Here is a 12,358-nt window from a genome sequence, read left to right as displayed (position 1 = left end):
GAGTAGATAGGAGAGCAAAGATGGAAACTCATTCTCATCTGTCGAAAATAGAGAATCTATCCATCACAGCCTCATAGCCACAGCCCCATACTCGGACGAAATAACTTCAACTAAACGCGCATGGTCCTCGTCTGCCTTCTCCAGGCTTTCTGGATTATTGGAGTGGCCGTATCACGTTCGAATAAAGAGCGTGCTCGATCTGTCCGTTATGGGCGCGTTCGTTGGGACTTAGGAGGGATTGAGGGACGGTGCGGGGGATTTCGACGGTATGGGGATTGTGCCGGGTATTGCTGTGCATCTAGTATTATTATCTAATTGAGATAGAGCGAGAAAGACAGGGCGAATGGATGGGTAATCTTCGTTCGTATCTGCCTAGTCTGATCCATTCTTCAACGAGCTGTTTCGTTTGTTGTGTGGTGGAGAGGGGGGTGGTTGGGTCCATTTTGCCTGGATCATTCGCGTTATTAGGATCAGTAGCACGAATACAGGTATCTTGCTTCGTCTTGACCGGGTTTTAGGATACTAGGAGTGAAGAAGAGGCGAACTATAACATAATGGTCGAAAGGGAGCAAGCCAATTTCGGGGACGTCGAGGACGCTGAGGTCGTCTTCTGATGCCATTTTGTTGGTTTTCCTCTTTAATAAGTCCACGGAGACTGCAGGTAGTAAATAGCAATAAGTAAACAATGGTCTTATACGGCGGAGTGGCGGGGGATATGGAGCCTTGGACTTGGGCGGATCTAGTTAGGGCTAGTTCTCGCCGTAACCTAAGTTATACCAGACATACGGTATCATCGGGCTACTTTGGTCTAGCCCAAGCACCCTTTGGTTCGTATCTAATGAGATTATTGGGGAAAAGAGAATGTAAGCTAGGTACTAGACCTCATAAGTCAAGTGATGGTTCCAATTCGTTCTCACCAGTATCATACGCACTTATTGTTCTTGTTGAATGGATGGATTGTTCAAGTCTTTGTTCTACCATACGTACTTCGAGTTTGATACTATGGTAGGATCTAAACTGATAGATCGATAAACTTTCACAATACATACTGGATCCATTTACATCTATTCTGATCTACCTTCTGGCCTATCATGTTCAACAGGGCATTGGAGAGGGACGTCGGCTTTTCCCCTGCTGGTCCATCTTCCTGCCATTACCCATGCAATGAAAAGCCCGCAGGTAGTAAGAGTGAAACTCAGGTCTCGGGATACCATGGCCGGAGCCAAACCTGATCCGCTCAAACGATAATATGTGCAAACCAAGGTACCTCGTGTTCGTAATTCAACATCCAATGACCTCAGCCGCCCGGTAGTACAGATTAAGTTGGCAGAACCAAGAGCTAGATGCCGCATGCTCCAATCGTTTCAACTCACCTGTTATCAGCTCCAGCCTCCAGTTGTAAGAGGAGATTAGGGTTACTTAAAGACACGCCACCCCCGCTTCTCTGAATCCCAAGCCGAAGCACTCCCATCTGATAGAATTAAAAGTAACATCCACCCTTCCACCCTTTAGACGCACCATCCCACCTCAACAACAATGGACAAAGCACGAGCCGACTTCGAAGACGCCAGAGTCGACATAATCTACGAAGCAACCGAGTATCTGACCGACAGCAACCTAGCGCCGCAATTCATCGAGATAATGCAGACAGTAAGCCTGCCCGCATCCCATCCCATCTATCCCTATGTCCCTCGTTCATACTAATATCTCTGTCTTTAGTGTCTTACAGAGGCCCTCAACAAAACAAGCCCACTCCCCGGCCAAACAGTCCTCTACACCGCACGCACAACAAGCCGCACCCCGCTAACCGCGTCCCAAACCACCGAGCTCTCTCTCCTCGGCTGGCTCTGCGCGCTCTTCCACGCAGCGTATCCAACACGGGACTCGATCACCACCACCTCCGACCCGAGGATGCAACGCGGGGTTGGAATGGCGAACGACACGGGTGTGCTCCGCCCGCTCATCTACGCCCTCCTCAAAAAGACCTTCCGCACTCACCCGCGGTACACCAACATACTCGAACTATTCCTGCAGGCCGAGATGAACGTTTCAATGGGGCAGGTCAGCGACACGTACTCCGCGACTCAGGACATAGCGGCCGTCGGCACAGACCCGCGCTCATGGGAGGTATACGAGTTCATGGTCGAGCATAGCGGCACGTATCCGAGCTGGTACATGCCGATTGTATTGGCGCTGGAGTACCTGGAGACCGCGACGAGCCAGAACAAGGCGCAGGTCAGGGACGTCCTGGGGCCCATTGGGCTGTACGTCCAGATCCGGAACGAGGTGTATGATGTCGTTCGGGACGAGGGGGACAGTCGTGCCTGCAACAACGGAGCGGGGAATGGCATTGCGGCGAATAAATGCGGCTGGCTGATTATGCATGCGTTGGATCGGGCGGATGTGAGGCAGAAGGGCGTTTTGTTGGAGAACTACGGGAGGAAGGAGCGGGGGGCTGTTGAGACTGTGATTGGGGTTTATAAAGAGTTGGATCTAGAGAGGGTTTTTAGTGACTATGAGGAGAAGGCGCATCGGCTGATTCAGTCCGGTATCGATGGGATTGATGAGGGGTTGGGGCTTAGGAAGCAGGTCTTTCGTGGGCTTTTTGAGGTGCTTAAGATGGAAGGGGAGTATAAGGGCTCGAGGAATGTGACTGAAACGGAGGAATCGGTTTAGTTGTTTATGTTTCTGCGAATTATCTGCTGGAAAAGGGAGCCCTATTTAGAGTAGGTATGGGTCAGTTAGGGCTGTATCTCTACAGAGGCCCGCTTGCAGACCAGACCAGGCCGCGTTCGCCAGGTTATGCAAGGTTTACTACGATACCATATTCACCTATATCAAAGCACAAGGCTGAAGGATCAAGTTTACGTCGGGGAACGCCAATCGCATACATGTAGCATACACTGTGACTCAAATCCTGCTAGACGAGAAGAAAGTACAAAGTGCAATCCAAAACAAATACATTCTGTTGCAGAGCTGAGGCCATCAGATAAGTTCCAAAAGTGTCAGATAACAGCTAGAACACTCTTGCGAATATTATCAGTCTTCGTAAGCCAGGCTGAATTGCGGAAGAGCTGACAATGACCCTGGGCACTATACGTTGTCATCAAAGCCAAAGCACATTCGTTCTGGCTTGCGCAATAGTCCGCGCATTCTTGGAAGTTCTGAACATTTTTTCCTTGATTCATATTGGCATTGCTGCCCACAAAGGCGTTTGCTATGGGAGTACAGTTAACGGACTGACGCGGGAGCAAAACAGCAATAGCAGTCGACTTACCAGTTGCACCACCGGTGAGTTTAAACCTTTTGTTTCCAGCCGTGAAGATATGATCCTGGGTGTCTTGCTCGGACATTAGACTGTTGATCGTCGCAGTTGGGTGTCAAGGGCACATCAACGACAGGGAAGGCTTACTGGCTCGGTCCAATAGATCTTTATAATGATCGCGTTCGTCCTCGGCCGTCTTCTTCTCGGCCTCGCACTGCGTGATAAACGCGTCGCAGCCGGCGGGCGGAACGGTGGCCGGGTCTCGTTTGGGCTGGGTCTCGCGGAGGGCCAGCCAGCCGTCCGCCTCTGGGTGGGTTTTCATCTCCAGATCGCTCGCAAACGGGCTGAGATAGCACCAGTTTGACCTATGCCAGGCGCTCGCTGCGCAGGAGGCGCTGTTGTGGCAGCGTCGTGCACAATCCCGGGCACTCATGACATTTGGAATACGCACATCATCAGGCTCCATCCAGGATGCACAGTGATAGTCGTATTCGACGCCGTTGGATATCTCCCTGCCGTTGGCGCTCGCCTGGCCTGAACAGCATTGGTCGTAGTTGGCAAGCCCGATGCCACTGGAGGATGAGAGGCATTGGGCTGCAGTGCCCGCCGGGGTCAATGCCAGGAGAGAAAGCAGGAGCTTCTTGGCCATATTAAGCGTGAGGCAGCAGATATACACAGGGACTAAGGTGTCGGGTAGACCACGGGAGCGGAACAATATCCTTTATAAAAGTCTTAATCTTACCCCCTCTGTGGCTACGAATAGCCTCGATGATATCAACGTTACCTACATAGCTGGACATCCCGGCCATACTAGATTACACAGGCATGACGCACGGTGGTCACATGAGTGGCATATAAGCTTTACGTACATAGCTTTCATCAAGGTTATAAGTATCCACGGTAACACAGGCATGATCTATTTTATTGGCATTAAAGGGAGTAAGCGCCGGTCACAGCTGGTGAGTGGAAATATATTGATGGCAGCAGTTGACTATGCTGGACATGACAACAACATGCAGGCGATTAACAAGTTCGACTATGTAAGTAGGGGCTTTCAGCTGTTTGCTTGGTCGAAAAAAAAAAAAAAAAAAGGATGCCAGCAGACAAAGTGCTGGTGTCACAAAAAAAGGGAAAAAAAAAAGAAGTGGCCCGAACCGCGGTTTGAACGCGGGACCTCTCGCAAATCAGACTGGTGGGCCCAAAGCGAGAATCATACCACTAGACCATCCGGGCTACCTGAGTTGAAATGTGAAGCTGTTTTATTGCAATATATAGAGTTTTCACAGACGTGTCAATGACACTTGAAACCCTAGGTACTGCCGTATTTCATCATGCATCTACAAACATTAGCATAGGATAATAGTTTAGGCCCGGTCGATGTGGCGGAGGGTCACATCAGGCTTTGATTGACTGCGCACTGAATTGACACTCGGTGTTGAATGTCTTGTTCCCGGTGCCCGGTGCGCGAAAATGGCGAGAGTTAGGGCTGCAATGAGGTCAATGGCCTACAGCATGGTAGTATTGACTTGTTTTATTTTCGCCTTGAATTTTACGTTTATCCATCTGGAGCAGTGGTGGCTCGTTGTACTGTACTCTGTACGCATTGTTCCAGGCTCTTTTGACGGCATTGCTGGGCGTGATGATGTGTGGAGGGTGGACGAGTTGTGCGATGTGGTGGAGGCTCTTGGTGACAACTTATGGTAATAGTATGGACCTGGATCCACTGGGATCGGGACTATCTCCGTAATCGGCTCGTATGTTCACGCGGGCCAGCATGGCCTGAGATCAGGCAGCTATAAACCGTGTTCGACTCCCATGATCATACAAGTGGCATGCAATGTATATATATATATTTTCCTTTTCCCGTCGCCACCCCAACGCACCAACAAGGGACACAATTAAGAATAGGTTGCTCTTTAACTAGGATAGCCGCAAAGATGAGAAACATGAAGGATTTCAAGGCCTCTTGTGCCACCTTGCTATGCTGAGGCTTGCCTTGCTTGCAGCAAAAACAAAAACATACAACAGCTGGGATTCGCATGTGGTCACCCACCATACTACTAACCAGCCGGCGTGTGGCTTAAGTACGGCTGAGCGGACGGGAAGCCCTGTTCTCCACACCCTATGGTCGTATGTGGTAGAATTCTTTACTACATGGCTTATATTTGGGTTATGTTAGACGCCTCCACTCCGCTGGACCTTGTGTTACCAGACCACTGATTCACCTCATCCTTAGACGTGCCGATATGAAAACAAGTTGACGTAGACCAGCCTACACCGTCGTTTTAGGTTCGGACCGAAAACGGGCTAGAAAGGGCCAGGCTCCGTGGCCGCACGGGTAACAGCTCCTGCAGATCGCAATCGCATGACCAAGAAGGCGTCATCATCACGAGCCCGGCGCAATGCGTACTCTTATGCAGTCTGCTCCGCAATAGAACGCCCTCCGAGAATTTCCCCGAGATCGTCTCCGATTCTCAACCTGGCCTACTATGGATCCAGAACCTCGACTCACAGCCTCGCAAGTTGAGCTGGAGGTGGAGCCCCGATGACAAGGACAGTGCAGGCGCCTCATGTGTGGAGCCCTACCTATATCTAGGGGGCGTATAAATTCCCGGAGAGCTGCAGCCTACGTGAACTCTCATACTCACCACCATCGAGCAAAATGCTGTCTCTTCGCAGAACAACAATATGCCTCGGCCTCCTGCCCCTCCTAGCCCCAGCCACTCCCTCGCCACCAGGGCAGGGACCCAAACTCCTCACCAAACGCTCCGTCACCTGCCTAACAGTCGGGTCCACCGCAACCGCAACCTGGACCAACAGCGCCGGCCAGACATGCACCTTCTCCGGCGTCGTCGGCAGCAACTACGGCTCCAATAGCGCCGGGTCAGGCGAGTACGCTCCCTACGTTCATACCTCGCCGGCACTGGACTGAACATGCTCGCTAACAAGCGGCACCGCTAACAGCTACTCCTGCAACGGCCGCTGCGGCGCCGGATGCACGGGCGCCGCGCTGGGCAACGCCTACACGCAGGACTGCTTCGCGCACGATATCTGCTCGTTCTTTGAGAATGCGAGTGGGGGGTCGAGGTGAGCGCACTATCAGGAAAAACATACAGATGTAGGTGCTGATTTACTCTCGTTAGTGACCCCAACTGCGGCGCCGCATACGATGCCGCCGTCGACGACACCCTGCTCGGCGTGGCGTATGGGTGCTCGCAGAGGAACCCGTTGAATGCGGTTGCGAAGCCAGTTGGGAGTCCGAGTTGTCGGTGAAGAGCGGCCTTGTGATTTGGTTGCATTGGTAGGGCTGCGAGTGCTGTGTATACCCAGAAGCTGTTGGGAAAGACGAACGCATGCTTCCGGTTCTATCTGGATGATGCTTATCTTCTATAAGAGGTGCTGGGTGACTCGGTGATTGTGTATTTTGATGCGGGACAATGGAATGAGGACAGGACTGGGTCAGTGGAACATCATGGTTATTATACACTCAGCCTGCCAAACATAAACCCTAGCTATCTAATCGCGTCAATCGAAGAGGAGACCGCCGGACTCCCCCGAAGCACCGGGCGCCGACCATCGATTTTGTCCACGGTATCGAAACATGTTCTCTCCAAGGAAAGATGGCTCGAGTAACTCTGTAGGCGAACCTTTGCTACGTTCGGTAGAGCCCGGCTGAGGCTATTCTGCGTCCCCTCATAACCCGTGAGAAGGACCTGTCGGCCGAGGGTATGAGCAATGCCCAGCTCAAGGCAGACATTGAGGTTGAATTCCGTCAGGTCGACGACGACAAGATTTGCACGGTTTATCTCATCCCAGATTGACCGTAGTATATGGGAACCCTCCGCAACGTCTCCTCGAATGGCATGCCCACCCGCTGAACTGATCCCGATCTCAATCGCAGCCCGCGCAGTCCCCATGTGCGCAGCAAAGGGCATGACGACGAAACATCTCTTGGCCTCAGGGTCTGGGTAGCAGCCTGGCCACCGCGGAAGGATTATCTCATGTTGCCGTGTCAGCAATTGATTCAGCACGCGGAGGGCGCTGTCTATCTCGAGCGGATCGTCTCCGGCCTCGTTTGACTGACAGAAGGCAGCCAGGATGGCATTGTGCGGTTGCTGACGAGCAAGCCATTTTGCGTAGCTGTAGGTGTCTTTTGCTGTTGATGTCGACCGATCGCCGCGGTTCTGCAGTCGATAAAGGCACGAATCTAACGCAGCCTGAACGACGCCGTATCGATCATCTTCAACTTCATACTCTGCATAATTCTGCCCAACATCAAACCTGGGGCTGACTCCTCTGCGGCACAAGAGCACGAGCTCCTTTCCCAGCGTAATGGCAACCCCCATCTCGTAATACACTTGCGGCGCTTCCTCCGATAGATCAAAAACAGCAAGGTTAGCTTCTTGCAAGTCATGCCAGCGACCCTCCGCAAAGTCGACTCCGATAGGGTTCTTGTCTCTCACTTCGAACCCACGGAGCTTTGCGAAGGTACAAAGGGCCTCTCGCGTTGAATCAGGCCCGGAAAAGAAAAGAACATTCGCGCACGGAACACCCCCGCGGTAGGACCAGATGGGCTGGGCCAGCAGGATGTTCCTGCGGCGAGCGAACCGCCTAACGTCTTCGGCGGCTTGACGCAGCTCCTCTACCTCGAGCTGCTTGACCTCTGCTTCGCTTCGAGCACCATGCAGCCGTGACTGCAGGATTGCAAGGCGTGAGAAGAGGGTCCCTGCTTGAACAGTCTCTTTCCCCCCCGTCATGCCCCGCACATCAGTTAGGAAAAGCTTCAGCTCTTGTATGTCCGCTAGTATCGGACTTGGCTGGACATTCCGGCCCGGATATGTTGGGTTTCGTATCGCAGGACCTATCCGGGCTATCAGATTGTGCACATCTTGCGCTGCACCTTGCAGTTGATGAACACGTTCCACTTTGCTTTCCACGCTTTCCTCTTCAGAAGATTCTTCGTCCAGGATGGCCCCCACCGGTCTTAGGTCCTCCAGTGCGCTTCGCATGCTCTCTGCGCGAACGGGGTCCAGGGAAGCATTGTTGAGCTGCTCGAGCATGAAATCGATCGCGCCAGCATAGTCAGACTGGGAAGACGACGACATGTCAAACGGACTTTTAGAATTCAATCTCGAATACTGCATCCTTTCTGTTGGTTTGGCATCTGGGGTTCGTGTTGGTTTATACCCAGTTGCTGCCTTTGAACAGTAATGATATCACGAGAGTGGTCATGGGGCGTACCCCATGGCTCTTGAGCGCCGAAAACAGATACATCGATACGTGGCCCGGGGGTCAGATGCATCTGGAAATCATGGATGAATCAGCGAGAAGCAATGATATAACAAAATAAAAAGGTTGAGATCTGGGGTGGAGTCTAGATCCGACGCACATGTCATCCAGATGCTGACGACGAGGGTTACAATAATCCATGGTTCGCTCTTGATGGAACCCCAATAAGATACGAAGGAAGATCTTCAAGTGCAATAGTTCGGCCTGGATTGCTTACCTCCAAATCCGCGTGGTCTTGAATAGCTTTGTCTAATGGGTATGCATTCCACGCAGTGGCATTTCTTGCTGGTTGTGTGATTTAGATCATGCACGTCACCACCCAACTTGACCCTATCTGGATCATGGCCATGACTACCAGCAATTATTTCTATAAACTCGGGATCTTGCTTCAGTTGGCAGATAGTATGTCTTATGATAGACATCATTCTCAGGAATCAGAGATCCGAGCGTAACTTCCAAGATACCATAGTATGGCGGACTCTAAGGAGACCAAATTGCATCAGATTACAACATATGCCAAACAGCGCTATCCAGCGTATTTCAGGCTTGCACAACTTCTGAAAGAGGAGCTTACGCACCTGATTCAACCAGTGGCCCCGCATGCTCTCGTGCAGACCCGACCAAAGTCCGTCTCCAGCTTCGCAGAGAAGATCTTTCGAAAACCACACCACGACCCCTGTGCCGAATACACAGACCTGTGCGGGGGCCGAGTAATCACGCATACAACTGATGAAGTCCAGGGCGTCGTCAGGGCCCTGAGGGATCGGTTCGAGATCGATGCGGAGAACTCGGTTGACCATACGCACCGTCTCCAATCCAGGGAGTTTGGATACCGGTCTGTCCATTACATCGTGCGATTCAGAAGGGGCGACTTCAAGCCAGGGTATGAAAACATCAGGGACATGGAGAATCCGCGCGCCGAGATCCAAGTGCGGACTTTGCTCGAGCATGCGTGGGCAGACATCTCGTACGAGTATGCGTACAAGCCGGACTTCCAGATGCCCAGGGAGCTCCAACGCGAGGTCTATTGTGCGGCGGCCATTCTTGAGGAGTCAGACGAGGTGTTTTCGCGAGTCCGCAAGGGCCTGACCTCGTACAAGGGCCATTACCGAACGTACATGAGCCAAGAGGAGATCTTGAAACAGATCGACCTCCTGCAATTTGTTCTATGCACCGACGAGGCATCGCAGTCTGAGAGAGTTGGCCTGGCCGCTAGAATTGGATCTCTGGCAGTGGAGCTTGAGAAACCCGATGTTTGGGCTGGCGCTGTCGAGATCCTATCCAAGGCCGCGGCGGAGCCCCCTAGCGTCGAAAGTCCGGTGGTTTTTCTTCGATTGGGAGTCTTGACGTGCAACCTGCACTCGCCGGACAGTCCAGAATACGGTGAGGGACAGAAACACCTGCAGAAAGCGATTGACCTCGCCCCGTCGGATATCGAGGCCCACATTGCTCTTGCACGCACATTTGAGGATCGCGGGGACAACGACAGTGCCCGGAAGCACTACTCAGATGCATTCTCGATCGACCCTTCCAATCCTGGAGTTCTCAGCAGGTTTTTGGGTCTGGAGCTTAGCACCAATGAGTCCCCCTCGACCATTCGCTATCTTCAGCCCGTTATTCGGACGGCCATATCGCGATCCCGCGAGCAGATCAACGTCAGAGTCAATCTTCCATGGGCGTACTATGATACTGGATTCTTCCACGTGCTTCTAGAGGAGTGGGAGCCCGCCTTGACTTCTTACTGTCAGGGGTTGAACATCACCAACACAGAATACGTGGCCACCAGATCTGCCAAGTTGCTCCGGTCATTGGAATCAGATGCAGTGCCTGAGAGGCTGCGGTGGACCGTGAATCAGGCACTGGTACTTATAGGTTTATTCTCAAAGAGGTTTGGATGGGAAGTAGACACGCCGTACGATTTCAAGCTCACCGGGCCTGTGGTGATAATCTCGGGATCAAGGACGGATCTGGATGAGCAATCTCGCCAGCTACATGAACGAATACTCCGTCCCTTCCTTCTACACTTTAGCGGCATGGTCATAATCGAGGGAGTAACCTCCGGCATAAGCAAGATCGTCGGCAAGGTCTTCACTGAGAACCCCAGCCTCTCCAGTGCCATCGACCTAGTGGGCTATGTGCCTCGCGGTGTCCCATACAACATACCCAACGATATCCGCCACTACAAGAGGATTATCACGGTGGACGAAGAGGAGTACTCTCCGCGGCTCCCTTTGCAAAAGTGGTCCGACATTCTACGATCACAGATCGATATTGCCAGCGTCAAGATCCTTGGAATTGGCGGCGATAGGGTCTCGGGGTTCGAATACCTGATGGCCGCCGCACTCGGAGCAGAAGTGGGCCTTCTAAAGGGGAGCAAAGGGAAAGCAGATTCGATACTGGAGGATGAGGCCTGGAAACACTCGAAATCCCTGATCTCGCTGCCTCAGGATCCGATGACAATCTCTGTCTTCCTCGCCCCTCAATCCGGTAGGATGAAAGACAGCTACCGCGAGGACATCGCACGAGCCATACACGAGCATTACCAGCACGACCAACGGAGATTGTTACCAGCCAACATGGCATCATGGGACGACCTGGTCGAACACCTGAAGGAATCAAATCGTCTTCAGGCGGACCACATTGCCGACAAGCTGCGGCTTATGGGATGCGAGATTCGCCCGAAGCCGGAAGGATACGCTTACCCCCTGGTTCGGAAACTGAAGCCAGACGAGGTAACCAGAATGGCAGAGCAGGAGCATGCCAGGTGGAATTGCGAGCGGCTGAGAGATGGATGGGTTTGGGGACCGGAAAAGGATATCATGGGCAAGATCAGTCCGTACATCGTGAGCTGGGAACAGTTACCGGATGATGTGAGGGAATGGGACCGTCAAGCTGTTGCACGGATCCCTCGGCTACTGGCAGAGGTTGGTCTCCAGATCCAGGATATTGGTGGCTGACTGTTGGCGTTTCCTTGTATGATCTTCTTGGTATGGACCGAAATGCATCGGACTTTCCAGGGCTGTATTCTGGATTTGCTGAAAATTGAACAGAATTGCGAATCCTATAATAATTAAGCGATGAAAGTCCATTGGGTAATGGTAGGGACTATGCTTGGTTGGTGAGGGATCATACATACCAGCATAGTACATACTCTCCCAGTATAGCTTGCCCAAGTCTTATCTGTGCAATATAGCGCCCAATGAATTTGTCGTCTAAGCTTTTTCTCCACGTCTGGCAGTACGTTGGACTTGCTCAGGCTTGGATGATCTAAATTAAAGCCCATATCCAGAGCCAAGCGAACGGCCATCCCATGACGGAGCCAGCCCTTTGAATCAGATCCGGTTGCCTGGGGTACCAAGTAATCTCAGCTATGCTCAACTGACGGGCTCAAATGACAGATGGCAGAAAGTCACTCACCACATACATCATCGCCAGGATGCCGAGAGACTGTATCGTCGTGATACTCGGATACTGCAGGTCGAAGTGGAGGAACACCTCGGCGACCTCGAGGAAGGTTTGACCAGCTGTGTTGGGGTCGTCGCGAACGGAGCGCACCTCGGGTCGGTCAGAGTAGCGGGAAGCAATGGCAAGGATGCTGTTCAATAGGAGGGGACTGAAATAACGACCTTGACTATGCATGCTTTGGCGGAAAAGAGACTCGTCCACGAGCTGACACCAGGGTTGCTCCCATTTGAAGTACAGTACGACCAGGTGCTCCTTCAGTTCCTCCGAGATGTCTGGCGTGGATTCGATCTCCTGACAGAATTGGTTTAGACGAGATCTGGCTGAGGGAGGTGGTGCCAT

General features: G+C 52.3%; 6 protein-coding genes across 6 annotated transcripts; 3 read left to right on the top strand and 3 right to left on the bottom strand.

Moving 5' to 3' along the window:
• Positions 1 to 1,536: 1,536 nt before the first annotated feature.
• Positions 1,537 to 2,676, top strand: DSM5745_10168 (uncharacterized protein; the record flags this gene model as incomplete). The annotated part of the gene is made up of 2 exons (XM_026752184.1): positions 1,537 to 1,650; positions 1,720 to 2,676. 2 exons carry the CDS (start codon positions 1,537 to 1,539, stop codon positions 2,674 to 2,676), a joined length of 1,071 nt encoding a protein of 356 aa, XP_026599246.1.
• A 508-nt stretch (positions 2,677 to 3,184) lies between these two features.
• On the bottom strand, positions 3,185 to 3,914 carry DSM5745_10167 (uncharacterized protein; the record flags this gene model as incomplete). Its single annotated transcript, XM_026752183.1, has 3 exons — positions 3,185 to 3,217; positions 3,278 to 3,303; positions 3,413 to 3,914. 3 exons carry the CDS (start codon positions 3,912 to 3,914, stop codon positions 3,185 to 3,187), a joined length of 561 nt encoding a protein of 186 aa, XP_026599245.1.
• A 2,013-nt stretch (positions 3,915 to 5,927) lies between these two features.
• On the top strand, positions 5,928 to 6,538 carry DSM5745_10166 (uncharacterized protein; the record flags this gene model as incomplete). Its single annotated transcript, XM_026752182.1, has 3 exons — positions 5,928 to 6,157; positions 6,230 to 6,352; positions 6,409 to 6,538. The coding sequence occupies 3 exons, from the start codon at positions 5,928 to 5,930 to the stop codon at positions 6,536 to 6,538; spliced, it is 483 nt and encodes a 160-aa protein (XP_026599244.1).
• Positions 6,539 to 6,777: 239 nt separating this feature from the next.
• On the bottom strand, positions 6,778 to 8,370 carry DSM5745_10165 (uncharacterized protein; the record flags this gene model as incomplete). The annotated part of the gene is made up of 1 exon (XM_026752181.1): positions 6,778 to 8,370. One exon carries the CDS (start codon positions 8,368 to 8,370, stop codon positions 6,778 to 6,780), a length of 1,593 nt encoding a protein of 530 aa, XP_026599243.1.
• Positions 8,371 to 9,024: 654 nt separating this feature from the next.
• On the top strand, positions 9,025 to 11,511 carry DSM5745_10164 (uncharacterized protein; the record flags this gene model as incomplete). Its single annotated transcript, XM_026752180.1, has 1 exon — positions 9,025 to 11,511. The coding sequence occupies one exon, from the start codon at positions 9,025 to 9,027 to the stop codon at positions 11,509 to 11,511; it is 2,487 nt and encodes an 828-aa protein (XP_026599242.1).
• A 113-nt stretch (positions 11,512 to 11,624) lies between these two features.
• Positions 11,625 to 12,358, bottom strand: DSM5745_10163 (fungal specific transcription factor domain-containing protein; the record flags this gene model as incomplete). Its single annotated transcript, XM_026752179.1, has 2 exons — positions 11,625 to 11,900; positions 11,972 to 12,358. The coding sequence occupies 2 exons, from the start codon at positions 12,356 to 12,358 to the stop codon at positions 11,625 to 11,627; spliced, it is 663 nt and encodes a 220-aa protein (XP_026599241.1).

The sequence above is a fragment of the Aspergillus mulundensis genome (genome assembly GCF_003369625.1).
Source record: "Aspergillus mulundensis strain DSM 5745 chromosome Unknown scaffold_14, whole genome shotgun sequence".
NCBI classification, from domain to species: Eukaryota; Fungi; Ascomycota; class Eurotiomycetes; order Eurotiales; family Aspergillaceae; genus Aspergillus; species Aspergillus mulundensis.
The sequence above is the reverse complement of the archived record's forward strand: the minus strand, read 5'-3'. Positions and strand labels throughout refer to the sequence as shown.